The sequence below is a fragment of the Xiphophorus couchianus genome, chromosome 2 (genome assembly GCF_001444195.1).
Source record: "Xiphophorus couchianus chromosome 2, X_couchianus-1.0, whole genome shotgun sequence".
Lineage (NCBI taxonomy): Eukaryota > Metazoa > Chordata > Actinopteri > Cyprinodontiformes > Poeciliidae > Xiphophorus > Xiphophorus couchianus.
Window position 1 is genome coordinate 11,878,124 of NC_040229.1, and position 18,420 is coordinate 11,896,543.

Sequence of the window (18,420 nt, forward strand, 5' to 3'; positions counted from 1 at the left end):
AAACACGTAGGTGTCAAAGTAACACCCACGTCAATATCAAAAACGCTGCACTGTAAAATGATTACAAGCATTACTCAGTTTCTCAAAACACACTGTAGCTGCTCATAGGTGTTCATGGAAAAATCTTTTAGAAACTCGTATATTAAACTTGCCAGACCTGTGACCAAAGGTGTGTGTGAATGTTTCTGTTTCTGAAGGGAAACCAAAGCTGGCTGTACAAAATGGTATAAATTTGACCTGTTCAAAAACAAAGAGAAATGGTGATGAACCTAGGTAAATTTCAAGCATTAAAGACTTTAAATACTGAAGTTATCAAACATAAATAAACTCTAACCTTCCTTAACACTGGTTTTAAAGGCAGAGAGTATTAATGCACTTTTTGAAAACAACAAATCCTTTATAGCCACCCTTCTCTTAAAATGAAAAGTGAGGCAGATTATAGAGCGCCAGTTTATCAAGCTCAGACAGAATTTCTTGTAACATTCATCACATTCACTTTATGAATTTAGTTTTCACTGAGTATACTTAACGTGAGCTATAGCCCTAAAACAACTTGATGTAAAATCGTAATGAAAAACGTTAGATATTAGAAATGCAAGAGATTGATAAGAATATACAGATCTTGACAAATAAAAGAAATGGCATAAAACCCCAAGAAAATCACGAAAGAAATGGCAACTTAGTTTAAAAACGTCTTAAACACAAACGTAGCTTTCATTTTATTTTCATTAAAGAACAAGAAAATTACGAAAGGGATAGCAATTTAATTGTGAAAAAGTTTGAAACAGCAAAGTAACTTTCATTTTAAACATTTTATTGACAGGAACACACGAAAGAGATAGCAATTTAATAAAAAAAAAAAACAAAGTTTAAAACAGTTGTATTTGATTTTAAACACTGTATCATCGGAAAGTTGGTCTCACGATTTGAGAAACGTATATCTCCAAATTAACAGCAGTCCAGGGCATCAGGATCAAAGGGAAGAACGTGATAAACAGGCTAAGCATCTGTTTATGCTTTCTGAGAATGCCACCGCATCCCCTGTAGTCCGGGCAGGGGCCAGACCCACGCCCCCCAGCTGAACCTTTTCCAGGATCATGCAGTTGACCCGGTAATGTCCAGAGGAGCAGCTCTCTGAGCCTATCGCGTATTTACCAGCGGTTCGGTTCCTGATAACTGCGTGCCGATTGGCCAGAAAGGCTCGAATGATCCGCTCGAAGTTCGTGCACCCGGTGGGGGTGAATGAGACGATGAGCGCAGCCTATGAGGGAAGGAAACTGGAGGATGGATTTTATGATGCTCGCAGTTAGAAAATGAATTCGTGCTGAGCTGGAGCAAACTTATTTAAACTGACCTGGTGATGAGACTAAAACACAGAGGGACTTAAATCATCCAGATCTGGTTAATAGCTACAGTAAGTTTTAGACATTTGTCCTATTAATGTTATGACACGGTAGCTGAAAAAAGTCGAAAAAACATTCATAATTGATTTGATTGAATATTTTTTCCTGCATTTGATGTAAGCCTAGCTTGAAGAGTTGCTTTAACAGTTTGTTTAAGGGCTCAGTCATAAATTCATAACATGACAATTCCTTTTCGTTGTTTTAACTTGTGTCTCAGTGTGTTGCAGCATTTTTTTTTAACAGACTATATTCTAAGTTTGCTTTTTTCCCTCCAGGTGTGACAATCTGTGGTAAAGTGGTCCTGAGCTTCGAGTGAGTCCAAGCAGCATCAGCAGAGACGATGGGAGGTGGAGGACAGCAGACTGAGCCTGCAGAGCCAGGCAGTGGGAAAGCTTCAGGTGTTTACACCTGGGAGGAGGTGCAGAAACACTGCAGCAGAAACGACCAGTGGCTGGTGGTCAACCGAAAGGTTTACAACATCACCCAATGGGCCAAACGGCATCCAGGAGGGTCTCGGGTCATCGGCCACTATGCTGGAGAGGATGCCACGGTAACATCTCTAGCCTCTCTTAAAAAAATAATCAAATAAAATCTTATTGCATGCAAATAAAGCAGTTTTTTTTAAGTTCCAACTCATCTTGAATATAATCAGATCTTTATTCACTTTTATCAATCGGTCAACAGGATCAGCTAAAGAATAATATACGACATATTACAAGTTCATTATTCATTTTATTATAAAAAGCTAAATTTAAGAACCTTTGTGAACATGTTCGTGTCACCTTTGTAGACAGAAATGTACAGAAGTAGTCATCCTCTCTCTGACATTTTGTTATGAAGAAGCTTTGGTACATTTTTTTTTTTTTTACAGTGTCACTCTGAACTTTGAATCATCGCAGTTTTGTGCTTTGGATAATTTTCACAAAGCGCGATCCAAACTCTGCCAAGTTTAATTGTCAAACAAATATCTTTACATTTTTGCATTTGGAGAGTTTAGAGTAAAATCAACGGCTGCCAGGTTTTTCCCAAGGCTTGTGGCTGCAAAGCAAGCCCCCATCATCACCCCTCCACTACCATGCTGTACTATTTCACTTAATTCTGTATTGTTTATCATGCCTCAAAATCTCAGTTTAGACCATATTTCTCTGACGAAAATGTTTTGGTTTTTTTTCTGGAAAACTTGATTTTCTGATCAAACTTCCAAACAATCTATACTACAGTTTTCATGATTTCCCACCCATGCTAGGCATTTCCATACACAGCATCTAGATGCTCATCTGAAGCCCCAGATGTCTTTCATGTATGAGCTAATACCTGCCCTGAGACACTGATAAGATAATGACCCAGCTGGCTGCTGCACATTGACTCATTCCTTTGAAAGCACCAGGCATGTCTCTATTATCCCACACATGGCTTCCGCACTTTGGCTTTTGTTTTCTGTTAAATAAATAATGAAATAGTGTAATATGTCATGTCTTGTTTATCTAAGGTTTGGCTGACCGCATTATGACTTTTTAGTATGTCTATATACAAAAACCTGGTCTGGCTTAATTTTTCTTTGCCAAATCAGCTAATTTCACGATGCAATAATAGAAATTAATAAAAAATGGTGAAAACGACAAAATAATCTTTCTAACATTAAACTTAAATAATAATGTTTTCTAATATATGCAACTATAATGTTAATAGTGCATATTAACACTATATGTTAATATGCACTATTAACATATTAACATATGTTAATAGTGTTAACATATTTCAACACTATTAACATAGAGTTAATAGTATTAATTAATGTTAACATATGTTAACATTAATAGTGTTAACATATGTTAACACTATTAACCTCAACAGCCTGTTGAGGTGTTTTCATCCAGTCCCTGCACATCTTAGATACAGGTCTATCTCAATAAATTAGATCATCCTTGAAAAGCTAAATTATATCATTCATTCAGTTTAAAAAGTGAAGCTAATATTATATAGATTTATTACACACAATGATATGTATTTAAGCATGCAAATATCTGTAAACTTAGATGATGTGACTTACAACTAATGAAAACCCCCTGAAATAAAACAGTTTATCAAAAGATTAGACCAATACAAATATTTTTATTGCAAAATTGTCTTATCTTGCATACACAATCGTACGGGGAACTGTTGACATAACCGTTGTCCAACAGACAGTCATGTGGCTTATTCTCCCGATAAAATGTCATTGCTAAAGAAGTTGGGTTTTAGTACTGCCCCAAAGCATATTGATCTAACGTTCACAGGAAGTAGAAAAGTACACAAACAATACTGCAGCATAGAGAAGATTGTGAAGCAAAGCTCATTCAGAATTATAGGGTGAATTCACAAGGCATGAACTGTAACTGCTCTCAATGCTACAGGAGCCACCATATCTCAGAAACTGGCTACAAATGTTGCATATATTGCATTAGGCAGTGGTGGGAAGTAACGAAGTACAAGTACTTCGTTACTGTACTTAAGTACAATTTTCGTTTATCTGTACTTTACTTAAGTAGATTTAATAATGGATACTTTCTACTTTTACTCCACTACATTTAACAGTAAGTATCTGTACTTTCTACTTCACTACATTTCTATATAGCGTTTCGTTACTCGTTACATCCAAGACGCATTTCAGTTTTTTGATTTGTTCGTTAGTTTGAAAGTATCCAATGGCGAGAGCAGAATCAGTCCGCTGAACCAATCCAAAGCGGGAAATAACCATTAGGCCCTCCCTCAAGAAGAGCAGCACAGTACGCAGGACCTGCAGAATCATTAACTCCCAGAATGGAGTCCAAGGATAGTCATCCTCCAGAAGACCTGCCCCACCCATGGCCTTATTTAAAACATTTCTTTGAAATAACGGGGTCAAAAAACGCTTCCTGGAGATTCAAATGCCGCCTTTGCCTTCCCCGAAAGCATGAAATTCTATCTTTCAAAAATTCACCATCACATTTGAAAAAACATATTGAGGTAAGTTAAGTTGCTAAACGCTATCGATGTTAAATTAATTTGTGTTAGTGAAGTTTTATGTAATCTTAGCAAGCTTTTTGTTGAACTCGACTGCAGTAAATAAATACGATTACTGTATATTGTTATAAGCTAGCATGAACTTGCAAGTAACAGTGATTACTGCGGTCGTGATCACGTCTCCCGCCATGAATGTTACATATAAGTTGACGCTAAACTCCTTCACGTCCTGGTTATTGAATAAATGGTAGCGCCATTAAAATAATCTCCATGTAACAGTTACAGTCATATTCAATAAATTAGAATATGGGTTCCAATGAGACGCAATTGTCGCAAGTCCGGCGACATTGGCGGACATGCCCGCCCACAGAGTCAGCCGGACCCCCCCCCTGCCTGGAAGGTGTTTATTGTCAGCCCCTTTCTGTTAAGAGTTCTCTCAAAATAGCTGGCAAAAAAGTTAAGTTCATGTTTTGTTAGGACAAAAGACTAGATGTTTCCAAATCGCTTGATGTTTGTTAGGTCAGTTTAAAGTCCCTTTTTTCAGGGAAACAATTTTCTTTTGAACGTGTTTATTTTGAATTAAATAAAACATTTCAAAGGTATAATAATTTCTCTCATTTTGCCTAATTACATGTAACCCTGCAGGTCATCCCTGAAATTCTGATGCATAGAATAAAATATCTAAATCTAAACTGTCACAGGGGGTAAACACAATAAAAACATGCTTTATCTGCAGCATTGCTCATTAAAATGGTACATTACTGATTTATTAAAACTAAATACGATAGGTACACTTAATGACATTATATAAGCCGTTAGGTATTATGGTCGGCAAGTACTTTTACTTTTAATACTTAAGTAGTTTTAAAAGCTTGTACTTTCTTACTTTTACTTAAGTAAAATAATAATGTGGTACTTTGACTTTTACTTGAGTAAATTTTTGTCTGTGTATTTGTACTTTTACTTAAGTACATTGTATGAGTACTTTCTCCACCACTGGCATTAGGCCACTTCTAAACCAGACATGATTGGGCTAAAGAGAAAAAAGACTGGACTATTCCTTAGCAATCCACAGAACTATTTTTAGATCAAAGTCAATGTTTTATTTCACTTAGAAATCAAGGTCAAAGAGTCTGTAGGAGGAGTGGAGAAACACAGAATCCAAGTTGTTTGATCTCTAATTTGAAGGTTTCAAGTCAGCTGTAATTTGAGGTGCCATGTCATCAGCTACTGTTTTTTTTTTTTTATCAAGTCCAAGGTCAGAGCAGTCGTCCACCAGAAAATTTTACAGCACTTTGTGCTTCGTTGTGCTGACAAGCATTTCTGGTTTAATGACCATGGAATCACATGCCTGATTGGCCAGCAAACGCTCCTGACCTGATCTCCATACTGGATCTAAGGGATCTTATCAAGAGGAAGACCATGACGATCCAACAATGCAGATTTGCTGAGGGTCATCTTTCATGACATGCGCTTTCTCAATGCCACAGTAGCTCCACACAGTGATCACCTCCATGCCACTCCACACTGATATAAGGAATAATTAACAATAGTAATAGTAATATAATAACCTTCTCTCATAGGTTATTATAGTTCACTCTTAAGATGTATTCCCTAATGAATCAAGTTTGATCTTTGTCCAGTGATGTCACGTGAACATTAGTGTGAACTTTAATAAACTCATCACCCCATGGCTAATATCTCTAAATATGAGTCAGACCAGCTGCAGTGTGTTTATGCTCTTCTTTATTGCCATTCTAGTAAGATAATGATAACAAGAAGGAAAACTTATTTAGATATGGATTGTCACCTAAGGAACAATAATTGTTAATGGATATCCTTATTTTTCTTTTTATTTCTAAATTATAGAAAGTAAAATCAAGTCTACCAAAAACAGGTTTTCACACTCACTTGTTCCTGGCAAAGTTACAGAAACATAAGATAAGCAATCTGCGTTCTTTTGAATGTGTCTATAATTTTCTTATTTTTCCATTTTATTCATGTCCTTAGTTAAATATTAATTAAATTCCTATTTGAGAGATATTTACATGTATTGTGTCTACAGAGTTGACTAATAACCGTTCTAATAACCACGCGTTTCTTGTGATGCCATTGGTGGAAATACACACTAACCAGAACTCTTTTTGTGAAATCCTGCAGTTCAAATTTTTTATTCATGACTCATTTCAGATGCGTTTTTTTAGTCCATTTAATTAACCGCAAGCTCTTTATCTCAAATATGAACAAATGCTGTGGCTACAAATAGCAAAACATTACAAAAAATATAGAAATGTTTCATACACCATAAATATAAACAAATAGCTCTATGTTTTGTGCAGTCCCTTAGTATATCAGCTCATTTTGGTCGCTTTTGGAGGGGTGATTGTGTAAAAAAATATATGCATTTGCTTGCTCTACAGGAGGCTTTTACTGCCTTTCATCCAGATCGGAAGTTTGTGCAGAAGTTTCTGAAGCCTCTACTGGTTGGAGAGCTGGCGGTGACAGAGCCCAGTCAGGACAGGAAAAAAAACGTGAGTCTTTACATTGAAATCTGATCTGAGTTTGCAGCATCAAAACCCCATTGTTTTGAGCTGAATAACATGTTCTTAATATTCTCATTGCAACTGAAATTTTTGCTTTATTTCAACAGTTTCACATCTGAGTATAGCTGTAACAAAAACTATTTCATTCTCTGCTTCCAGGCAGCAATCATAAAGGATTTTGAGTCTTTACGCACCCAGGTGGAGAAGGAAGAACTTTTTAAAGCCAAACCTTTATTCTTCTGCCTCCATCTGGGTCACATCCTGTTGCTGGAGGCCCTGGCCTGGCTGATGGTCACGTACTGGGGGACGAGCTGGACGATGACTCTATTGTGTGCACTGATGCTGGCAACATCTCAAGTAATTTAAACTCATAAATCATTTAAATTTTTTGTTGTTTAGAAACTAAATCTCATGCTAATTTACCTTCTTCTGTGCAGTCACAGGCTGGATGGCTGCAGCATGACTTTGGTCACCTTTCTGTCTTCAAGAAGTCAAAGTGGAATCATTTGGTTCACAAGTTTGTCATTGGACACTTAAAGGTGACTGCGTAGGTTTCTGCCCTTTGAATAATTTCTGCATGGATGCTAACAGAGGGATTTTATAGGGAGCTTCAGCCAACTGGTGGAACCACCGACATTTCCAGCATCACGCCAAACCAAACCTCCTCAAGAAAGATCCCGATGTCAACATGTTGGCATTCTTTGTACTGGGAAAGACTCAACCAGTGGAGGCAAGCAGCTGAAAGGAAAAATGTTTCACATGATGCAAACTGTCATATACCTGCTCACCCATCTCTGTCCTTCTCTCTGTCACAGTATGGCATTAAAAAGATCAAACACATGCCCTACAATCACCAGCACAAATACTTCTTTCTTGGTATGCTTGTTGGGAGTCATTAAAAGCTAATTAGAAAATTATAATAGCTTTCCAGGAATAATGAATATTTCTTTTGCAGTGGGACCTCCGCTGCTCATACCGATTTATTTTCACATGCAGATAATGAACACCATGATTACTCGTCGTGACTGGGTGGTAAGATGCCAAACACCGTGCGTTGCAGAATCATTACATAAGTTGGAATGGGATTTCAATTTAGGCCTATATAAAACACATATTTAGCCACCACACAAGATGATTGACAAATTATTCTTCACAATAAAACATTTTTTAGATAATCTGAATCTTTTGTTTTCCAGGACTTGGCTTGGTCCTTGTCGTACTACTTTCGCTATTTCTGCTGTTATTCCCCTCTGTATGGCTTTCTTGGCTCATTTGCACTCATGATGTTTGTCAGGTAAGTATTCTGAAAAAAACTGAAAAAATTTGATGGGTGAGGTCTGTTTTTGTTTGTTTTCAGTTAATTGTAAATGAGACAACCTCTGATTTTAATTTTGTTTGTTATATTTATGTTAGTTCCACAAGTGATGTTATTTCATTCTCAAAAGCATCATTCTATGCTAATTTGCTATTGTAAAATAATTTTCCATTTTGGGCTTTTAACCCACATGAACACCATGTTTGCTTTTCATTGCTTGTTTTGCAGATTTTTAGAGAGTCACTGGTTTGTGTGGGTAACTCAGATGAATCACATACCAATGGAGATTGAGTATGAGGAGAACCAGGACTGGCTGACCATGCAGGTGCCTGCTTTATTAAAAGAAAACCATATAACTGTCATAATAAAGATTTGTATTCTGCTGATGTTGCTTGTCTGCAGAACTCAACCTTCCCAAACAATTTGGCGCCTATAATCTGCTGAGCTGCTTCAAACACAGGCTAGATAATCATTTCAATCATACAAATGATGTGGCTTTGTAATGCTAATTTACTGAAAAAAAGATGTATTTATTTTTTATTTACAAGCAATTAGAATAGTTTTGATGTTTTACTAGAACTTTCGGTAATATGGCGTATGTCGTAAATTGTCTTGGCTGGAACTGTGCGGTTTTTTCTGCAGTTCTTCTGAAGCGTATGTCTGTTTTTAATGCAATCTTGGCAGCAGGTGGTAAACCTAATCTCACCAGATTAAGATAGGAAACTATTGATAAAGTGTAGATATTGTGGGTTAATAAATGTGCCACGAGCCTGACCAAAAGGTTTCTTGTTCTCTGCTCATTAGTCCGTCTATTGCACCCTGTAAGCTGAAGACACCCATCAATACATGATCATTGAGATGTAATCTGTTTACAAAGACTGTACACCCTAAATATTGACTTAGTTCAGGTTGATGCGTTTTACAGTGCTTTGTTTTATTGTTAGCTTTAATACACTAATTAATCTCGCCTATAAACTACAGCTACCCAGCAGATACACTAAATCAAATGATGTATCAACATATCTAGAGTCTTTTCTCATATGATCTTTTTCAGTTACAAGCCACATGCAATATTGAGCAGTCCCTGTTCAACGACTGGTTTAGTGGACACCTCAACTTCCAAATCGAACACCAGTAAGTCAAACGGTTTTGTGCGTGAAATGATTGTAAGATTTTTCAAACTCACGCAGAAAGATGCTGAGACATCACAAATGAGAACTCATCTGTTATTTATTGTCTTTTTTTTTCAGTTTGTTTCCCATGATGCCGCGCCACAACTACCACCTGGTGGCCCGTCGGGTCCGTGCAATGTGTGAGAAGCACGGGGTCCCTTATGAAATTAAGTCTTTGTGGCGAGGAATGGCTGATGTAGTCAGGTAATAATTCACTGCGTGAATCAGCAAAATGTGTAAAAATAAAAATGTCCTTAATAAATAGAAATATCATGAGAATAAATGTCTTCTTTTTATTACCTCTCATGATAGAAAACAGCTGCTTGTCAGATCCAAAATGTTTTGCAATTTACCAAAATTTTGTTTTTCCTTTTTTTCTCTTTATTCTTAGCTCATTGAAAACTTCGGGGGAACTCTGGCTCGATGCGTATCTTCATAAGTGATGAAATGTTTCTAAATGGACTGAGATTTTTCTCTGTCCAATTTGCGTGGCTGAAAATCAAGTTATACCTCTGACTTTGTTGGTGTTAAAATTAGAACTTTAGAGGGTTTTTTTTGGCCTTTTTTAATAACAGAGTTGCTGTGCTTACATAATGCATTTATTATATATTTTTTTGATTAACCGTAGTGGAATGTGAACTGGACAATACAGTGAAATAATTTATTTTCTTGTTTAAAAAAATCTAAGAAAAAGAAATAATTTTTAATACAGACAAATATAAAAGATTTTTTTAATCAAAAACATACAATATAAAGTTTCTTCTGTCAGTCCTTCAGCTGTAACTGTGTGTGATCTTTGAATAAACAATAAAATGCTGACCCGTTCATGTACCTTCTTTTTTATTTTAGCTGTTCTACTAAACCATACATCCTTTTTCTTAAGGATAGTTTAGTTGACAAGTGTGCTAGAAATCTGCTTTGTTGCACTTGTAATGGCTACTTTTACAGAAAAGCATCAAATCATCTTTGAGCTGCATTAAAATAGTTTCACATGTGCAAAACTGCATCTGCATCAGAAAGTTAAGAGGTTGAATTACAGTTAGAAGCGGTTTGCTTTTACCATTTCAATAAGAAACAAAAAACTGCAGTCAGTCTGAATTTACTTCTGTTACAACAGAAGTTATTGCAGAAGTTACGACAAATTACATCTGTAAATAAGTCCTCTTTAAAGAATTTTTTTACATTTGAATATAAAACCAAATTTTATTGAAGAAATAACACAATTACGCAGTAATTGGTAATAAAGTGTATTTTACTGCTTGGTAAAGTTTCAGAAAAGTAAATGGTGGGAAAATTATTTAAAAACACACACAAAAACAACACTGACCACACTGCTTACACTCAAAACATGAAACCTTGCACATTTTATAAAGCTAACATGTTTAGACAACATCAATAAAAGTAACATTGACGAATGTATTTGAAATATGTGGACTAGTTGCGGAAGTCTTGTGTTCTATATCAGGAGACCACGGTGACATTGGCATGACTGATTGTGCACCAGCCTTATCTTTATTTCTTCAGGAAAGTTTTGCAAAGGATAAAGGTGTACATGAGTACAGTACATGATCTTACTGCATGATAAACTTGTGACCAATTAAAGAACTTTCTTAAGGTCCAGTATGACATGGCAGGGTGAGATAATATTGCTCCTCATTAAATTTGTTTTGGACTTTGTGAACCTTGCCAACTCGACGGTGCAAAACATCTTCAAAGCATAACTGATACAACTGTTTGATGAACATAAATTCACATTTCCAGCCATCACAAAGTAGCACATAGAATAAAGTGGATGGAAGATAATATATGATATGTTTTTATCACCATCTATCCAGAGTCAATACTTTGCAGAACCAACTTTTCCTGAAATGTTAGAATCATTTCCAGGGTGTTTCAAGTCTAGCACAAACAGATTTTTAGAAATCTATTTCTATTCTCTATTGTGTTTCCCTTTTTAAACCCATTTCTGTTGTAAAGTTGCTCAAGTAAAAACCGACTGTATTCAAACCATCGGTGAATGTCAATTTCCAAATCTTGTGACAGATTCCAAATAGAATTTTTACAATCCAAAGAGGCATTTTTGCTTTTTATCTTAATAATAAAATTGTACTAAGAACATGATCCAGTTTTCAAGAGAACCTAACATATAAAGTCCTTGTGATTGTTGAATTTAATAATAAATAATGTCTATTTAACAGATTTGGAGCAAATAAAAATGTCCTACTTTTACAAGAAGAAAAAAAGGGCAATTTTATTTAAATGGAAAGTTCCATATTTATGGAAAGTGAAGAAATAACAACTTTAGAACTTAATGACATAACAAAAAGCCTAAAGAAAATATTTTTTTCTATCACTACAGCATCTTTCTATTATTTCATGCTATGTAAAAGAAGCATGAACCAACCGAAATAAAAATTATATTACTTTTTTTTTATTACCTTAAAGTTTAATTATTTAATATTTACTTCTGCAGAGTAACTTTTCATGCAGGTCATTATGTTCCCCTACAACTATCTGCAAGTTTCTAGCTTTGCAGTTCTTTGCTAAGACTCAACAGCCCATTGTTTTGACTCTCATTCTTATTATCACTAAAATATTTTAAGCAAGTTTTAGACATTTTTCTATCAGCCACATGATCTTTGATTCCACGTGTTAAATTAATAATAAGGAGTCCAACAAAACAAGAGGTTGAAATGCTGCGTATCTGTTTATTTCAGTGAGTTACACCCAGCAGTTGCTTCACTGCATTAGTTTATCTTTTTTCTGGGAAATGTCCAGCATCTCCAAAGTTACATGAAACACACCTCCCCTGCTGATTTTATTTTCTCTTTGCGCTCTCAGACGACCCTGTATGTTTATGCCCGGACCAAGCCGTCCGAAATGTATGAAAGGTGCGCGCTGATTGGTCAGAAAAACTCGAATGATACGCTCGAAGTTCGTGCTGGGGAAGGAGGGTGACTAAACAGAGGGAATGAACTGATGGCTTTTATGGTCTTTCTTATTAAAAGTTGGTCTTTGCGAGCGGAGAAAATAACGTGAACAGGTCTGTGGACGTGGCTGAAGTCCGGAGAAAAGCAACAGGAATCCGGATTGTGTAAGTTTACATTTGTTCTCTAATATCGCTTAACAGTCAGACTATGTAAAAAAAAGTTTTATAGCATACCCATAAACCAAATATTTAGAATGTATTATGCATGTTTAAAAAGCACCCAAAGCGGTACATTTTCCTCTCCTGCGTGTATGATTTTACACAGATTTCCAGATGCATGCATGACTGTCTTTTACAAACTTTGGTAATTATTAATTATGTCGCGCCTTTTTTGTCTAACTTCATGTGTGAATGACTGGTTGTTTAGCGCACAGCTGCCTGCAGGTTCCCGGATCCAGAGGCAGCAGCAGCAGCAGAAGCAGAAGCAGAGAGGAGTATGGGAGTTGGAGGCCAGCAGACTGAGGCTGCAGTTGTTTTCTCCTGGGAGGAGGTCCAGAAGCACTGCAGCAGAAATGATCGGTGGTTGGTCATCAGTCGAAAGGTTTACAACATCACTCAGTGGGCCAAAAGGCACCCAGGAGGATCTCATGTCATCGGCCACTATGCTGGAGAGGATGCTACAGTAAACATGCCGCCTCTTTAATCAGAATAAAACCAGGATGCATTCATGAACTAACAGTTAACATAAAACCATAAAATATTAGCATTTCTAACAAGCTAACGTGCTGTTAAAGTGTCATTGGGTCATTTACATGATTGAGGACGATTTTGTTTGCTTAATTTTTAATTTAGCCCGGCATTTTAGTATAAACGAAAAGTAAAAACAAAAACAACAGTAACACTTTTTAACAATTTTTCACAATTATACCTCATGGAGAAACGTTTTTATCATCAGACTTTACCAGAAAGAACACCAAAGAGAAAACTGTGCCAGTGATGACCACTGAAGGCATCATAATAAAGGACCAACAAAGGGCAAAGAACTGATTAGTGGCAGATGTTGAATTAGTGAGGAGACACAGTGACCCCCTGGGTTTCAAAATTACAGACTGCGGTGAAGACAAGTCTTCAGATTTTTTTGCGGACACTTATTTATGCACAGAGCCTTAAACTGTAGCTAAAAATGGCCCAATTTGCATAAATTGTGACAAGGTTGAAACTCCAGCTAGACTTGTGGCAGGTGGAACAACTTTATGAGGCTAAAAGGTTTTAGCTTCTGGCCTTTATAAAGGAAGGAAATACAAATCAGCCAGGGCCATCCTTCACTTACAATAGGTTCCCAAGGGAGGACTATTGTAAGTGACCCTACTGTGGGCTTTGACCCACAGTAAGGTCAGAACTGGACTCTGACCTTACTGTCAGAGTCAGTATTCAACAACATGCGCTGTCATGTTGTTGAATTCTTCAATTAGTGGTCATATAACATTTTTCTTATGACACAAATCTGACAATTATATAAAAGCCCAATATCATTTTCTTGTCACAGTTTGCCATTACAAAGCATTAAAGGTAAAGATTTTAGCACAATGATCTTTGTTTATCAGGTTGTGTCATTCATTTGTTTTTATAAATATATCATAAAAGCTCAAGGTGCAAATGAGATGGAATGAACCTAGTTCTGAAGATCATATTTTAATTATCTAAGCAAAAGTGAAAATCAGAATGTGGTGGTGTATGAAATAACATAAATTTGAGGAAAATATTTTTTGTGTTACAGGGCATTTTCTTCTACTCCAAGCTGTACTAATAATATGATTATTCTTTTATATTTTTCAGGAGGCTTTCACAGCTTTCCATCCTGATCAAACGTTTGTGCAGAAGTTTCTAAAGCCTCTACTGATTGGAGAGCTGGCGGCGACAGAGCCGAGTCAGGAGGGAAACAAAAATGTACAAATAATTCAAGTCTCACAAGGATCTCAGATAACTAACACAATATTTACTCGTTCACAAATTATTATTATTGCTATTTCTTTTCAGAAAAGGCATTAACAAAACATCGTTACAGCTTCCCTTTTCTCTGCCACAGGCAGCCATCATACAGGATTTTGAAACTTTACGCACCCAGGTGGAGAAGGAAGGACTTTTTAAAGCCAAACCTTTATTCTTCTGCCTTCATCTGAGTCACATCCTGCTACTGGAGGCTCTCGCCTGGATGATGGTATGGTACTGGGGGACAAGCTGGACTCTGACCTTACTGTGCGCTGTCATGTTGGCAACATCTCAAGTAAGTTCAACAAAGTTGCATGTCTCATGAAGATTAAATCACCTTAGATAATAGAAAATATGATTTTTCTTTTGCTAGGCGCAGGCTGGATGGCTGCAGCATGACTTCGGTCACCTCTCTGTCTTCAAGAAGTCCAAGTGGAATCACCTGGTCCACAAGTTTGTTATTGGACATTTAAAGGTAACCTTTGTAGTTTTGATGTTTTAGGTTTTTTGGTAATTTTTTCCTGTTCTTAAGAGTCCTATGTTTTACAGGGAGCTGCAGCCAGCTGGTGGAATCACCTGCATTACAATCATCATGCCAAACCAAATGTCCTGAGCAAAGATCCTGATGTCAACATGTCGGGCATCTTTGTTCTTGGATCTGTTCAACCTGTAGAGGCAAGCAGCTGGAAGAAGATTTGTTTTAAGTATTTTGAGAAATTTGTAGCAGCTCACAAACTGTTTTCTCCTTATTTTTTCTCTCACAGTATGGCATAAAGAAGATCAAACACATGCCCTACAATCACCAGCACCAGTACTTCTTTTTATGTATGTTTGTCAGAAGTCATGGAATATGAGAAAAGAGATGAACAATTTTTCATGACAAAAAAAACTAATAATAATCATAATAATTTACCTCTGTTTCAGTGGGGCCGCCTCTTCTCGTCCCAGTCGTCTTCAACCTGCAAAATCTAAACGTCATGATTTCTCGCCGAAGCTGGGTGGTAAGATTTTGGACCCTATGCTTTGCAGTGCATGTAATTATTTACATTTCTAAAAAAGGCACAAATGATAAAGGTTTATGTAAACATATCACTTTAATGTATTGTATTGGTACATGCCAACATTTGCTTGAATGTTTCTTAGAAGCAATAAATTACTTCATTCTGTTGTTAAAAGTTGCATAAGTCCAAACAGTTGCTAATAAAAAATATTAAAAGTTTAAAGCTACTATTCAGTATTCTATTATATGTAATACGTATCTAGTTTTGATCTGAAACCTTGAAGCCATTTAAAGACAACTAACAAGCTTTAATTGGAAGAGTTTGTAGCAGGTCTGAAATTCAGAAACAGACTCACATGTAAAAATTCAGTAAATGAGACAAAACATCCAGTATTTTTGAAAACTATTAAATAATGTAAACCATGTTCAAGAGTATTTTTGTCTTTTTATCAGGATTTGCAAACATAAAAACATGAGAAAAAAATGTTTTAAACAATGAAATTGTGTTTTTCCTCTTTTTTGTCATTTAAAGGATCTGGCTTGGTACTTGTCCTTTTATATTCGATATTTCTCCTGTTACGTGCCCCTATATGGCTTTTTCGGCTCTGTGGCTCTCAACCTCTTTGTTAGGTAAGAATCTGAATTATTAATTATTTAGTCATCTGTTGTTTACTCGTTAGTGAAAATGATTTACATACTGTCATTAAATAGTACTTGTTATTAAGTGTTTCATATTGTTGTTAAGTCTTTTTTTTCTGAGCTCAGAGTAATTTAGACTTTCACCAAAGCAGACCATTTCCTAATCATTAACTGAACCGCAGTGTAGCTTATTTTTCTTAGCAGTGACATTCTTTTTTTAATAATTAAGAAAATAATAATGATAATGCTAATATTTAGTTAACAATTTATGTAGACATTAAATATTGTTTTTATTTTACACACAATTTTCCTAAATTGTGGCTCTGACCCCAGATGGATCAGGCAGTTTTGACAGAACAAAAGATTCTGACCTCTGAGTCACATCTTGTTGATGTTTGTTAAATTCACATAACCTTTATGAATGTATATTAGACCATTACGTTAGGTTATCTGCTACCAGAATATGTACGTTATTATTAAAAGACGTGTCTTAATAAAAAATGTCAAAAACTGCAAATGTATGAAATGCACAATCTTTAGATGACATTTTTAAAATTGTTTATTTTGCAGGTTTTTGGAGAGTCACTGGTTTGTCTGGGTGACTCAGATGAACCATCTTCCAATGAATATAGATCATGATAAGAACAGAGACTGGATCACTATGCAGGTACGTTCTTTTTTAAAAATCAAATTTATATTTATTAAATAGATATACGTCCATAATATACAATTTTTACTGAGAAATTTAATGCCTGTTATTTGAATCGCCTCATTCATCTCATCAGAAATGCGTTTCTTGTTATTTTGTACCTCTAAGTGAGGAGCATTGTTAACAAGCTAATGCTTCTGTATCATTTTCTGTTTCAGTTACAAGCCACATCTAATATAGAGAAGTCCTTTTTCAACGACTGGTTCAGCGGACACCTCAACTTTCAAATCGAACACCAGTAAGTCGACAACGGTTTATGAAAATGCTGGCCTCTCGCTTGCAAGACAAATATGGATACTAATTAGGTGACCTTTTTCCTGTTAACCTGTTGTTGCCACAAAGACACTGTCAGATATTTTAGTTGCCATTTGAAATGTTTTGCATGACTTTAGTGATGTTAACACTTTGAGTTCTCTATTGCTTCTGATTTAATAACGCCATTCTTCAGTGGGTGGGGTATGAAATTTGGTCTTAAACTATTAGAGATTTAAAGCTCTACTATTAATCACGTTAGTTGGTTTGACTTTGATTCTTCTAATAATTTGAATCAAATTTTTTAAGTCTGTTTCCGAGAATGCCGAGGCACAACTACCACCTGGTTGCTCCGAGGGTCCGTGCGCTGTGTGACAAACATGGGATCTCTTACCAGATGAAGACGTTATGGCAAGGCATGACTGATGTCGTCAGGTAATAACTCAAACAGGATAGGCAGAAATGACACTTATTTAAACTAAATTGAAAATAATCCTTCAGCTGATTTAAAATGCATGAGCAGAGCAATGACACCAGAGGTAATCTGTCTTCTTCCAGTTCACAACAACGCACTGCTTGCCTGCTCACCAGCCTGGCTGCAAACTGATGTTTTCCCATTTTTTTCCCCTTCTTGCTTTTTTTCAGTTCACTGAAAACTTCAGGTGATCTCTGGCTTGATGCCTATCTTCATAAATGAAGAGCTGCTTATAAATCAAGTGATCTTCTTTTGCATCAACAACATGTTGTGTGTTGAGAATAAAAAAATACCTGAAAGTGCAACTAATTTAACCATTTTTGAAGATGGTGCAGTTAATGAAAAACTATTTATAGCTTATAGGATTTTAAATGTAAAGCTTATAGAATCATCTGAAATTATCTTTAAAATTGAAGATAATTTAAGTATTTTTAATTAATTTATCTTAATTTAAATAAGATAATTAACTTAATGTTTCTTTGGTAAACATTTCCAGTCACACTGACTGACTGTGACTGGAAATTAACTGTCTGAAATAAGGCAGTTAATATGATGACTTTTTTCCAATAATAATAATAATAATAATAGTAAGTAACATTACTGATAGAATGGTAGTCCTCTTATTGTACTCATTCTGTCATGCAAAGGTTAAATATTATCAAATCTCATAACCTTCATTTTGCTTTCTTCAGTTGTAGACCTGCAACCTTTTAAACAATTTTGTTCTTTGTTGCACAATAAACAAGTTGTTGTCTACAACATTTAGTGTTATTGCTGGAGAGGTAAACATAATAAATATTCTTTAAAGAGTAATGATCAAATTTTTGTTATGCTTTGTAAGTAACTTGGCATTGTAGACTTATTGACAGATGTGTTGTGTGTAGGAACGTATAGAAGGAATTTTAGCAATCATGACGAAAGTTATTAAGTGAAACAAGAGTGAAAGGATTTATGCACCCATAGATGTTGCAAAATATTTAAGAAGTACAAATAAAACATTTTGTATTTCCTG

The 18,420-nt window shown here is 35.8% G+C and overlaps 2 protein-coding genes across 2 annotated transcripts; both read left to right on the forward strand.

Moving 5' to 3' along the window:
* The first annotated feature begins 1,236 nt into the window (after positions 1-1,236).
* On the forward strand, positions 1,237-10,234 carry fads2 (fatty acid desaturase 2). Its single transcript, XM_028028305.1, has 13 exons — positions 1,237-1,414; positions 1,679-1,953; positions 6,806-6,916; positions 7,088-7,285; positions 7,366-7,467; positions 7,533-7,658; positions 7,744-7,804; positions 7,884-7,960; positions 8,125-8,222; positions 8,472-8,568; positions 9,298-9,377; positions 9,494-9,619; positions 9,807-10,234. The coding sequence occupies exons 2-13, from the start codon at positions 1,744-1,746 to the stop codon at positions 9,856-9,858; spliced, it is 1,338 nt and encodes a 445-aa protein (XP_027884106.1). The 5' UTR covers positions 1,237-1,414; positions 1,679-1,743; the 3' UTR covers positions 9,859-10,234.
* Positions 10,235-12,275: 2,041 nt separating this feature from the next.
* Positions 12,276-18,164, forward strand: LOC114151228 (fatty acid desaturase 2-like). Its single transcript, XM_028028317.1, has 13 exons — positions 12,276-12,509; positions 12,772-13,026; positions 14,181-14,291; positions 14,431-14,628; positions 14,707-14,808; positions 14,883-15,008; positions 15,098-15,158; positions 15,258-15,334; positions 15,866-15,963; positions 16,543-16,639; positions 16,840-16,919; positions 17,243-17,368; positions 17,579-18,164. The coding sequence occupies exons 2-13, from the start codon at positions 12,841-12,843 to the stop codon at positions 17,628-17,630; spliced, it is 1,314 nt and encodes a 437-aa protein (XP_027884118.1). The 5' UTR covers positions 12,276-12,509; positions 12,772-12,840; the 3' UTR covers positions 17,631-18,164.
* The last annotated feature ends 256 nt before the right edge of the window (positions 18,165-18,420 follow it).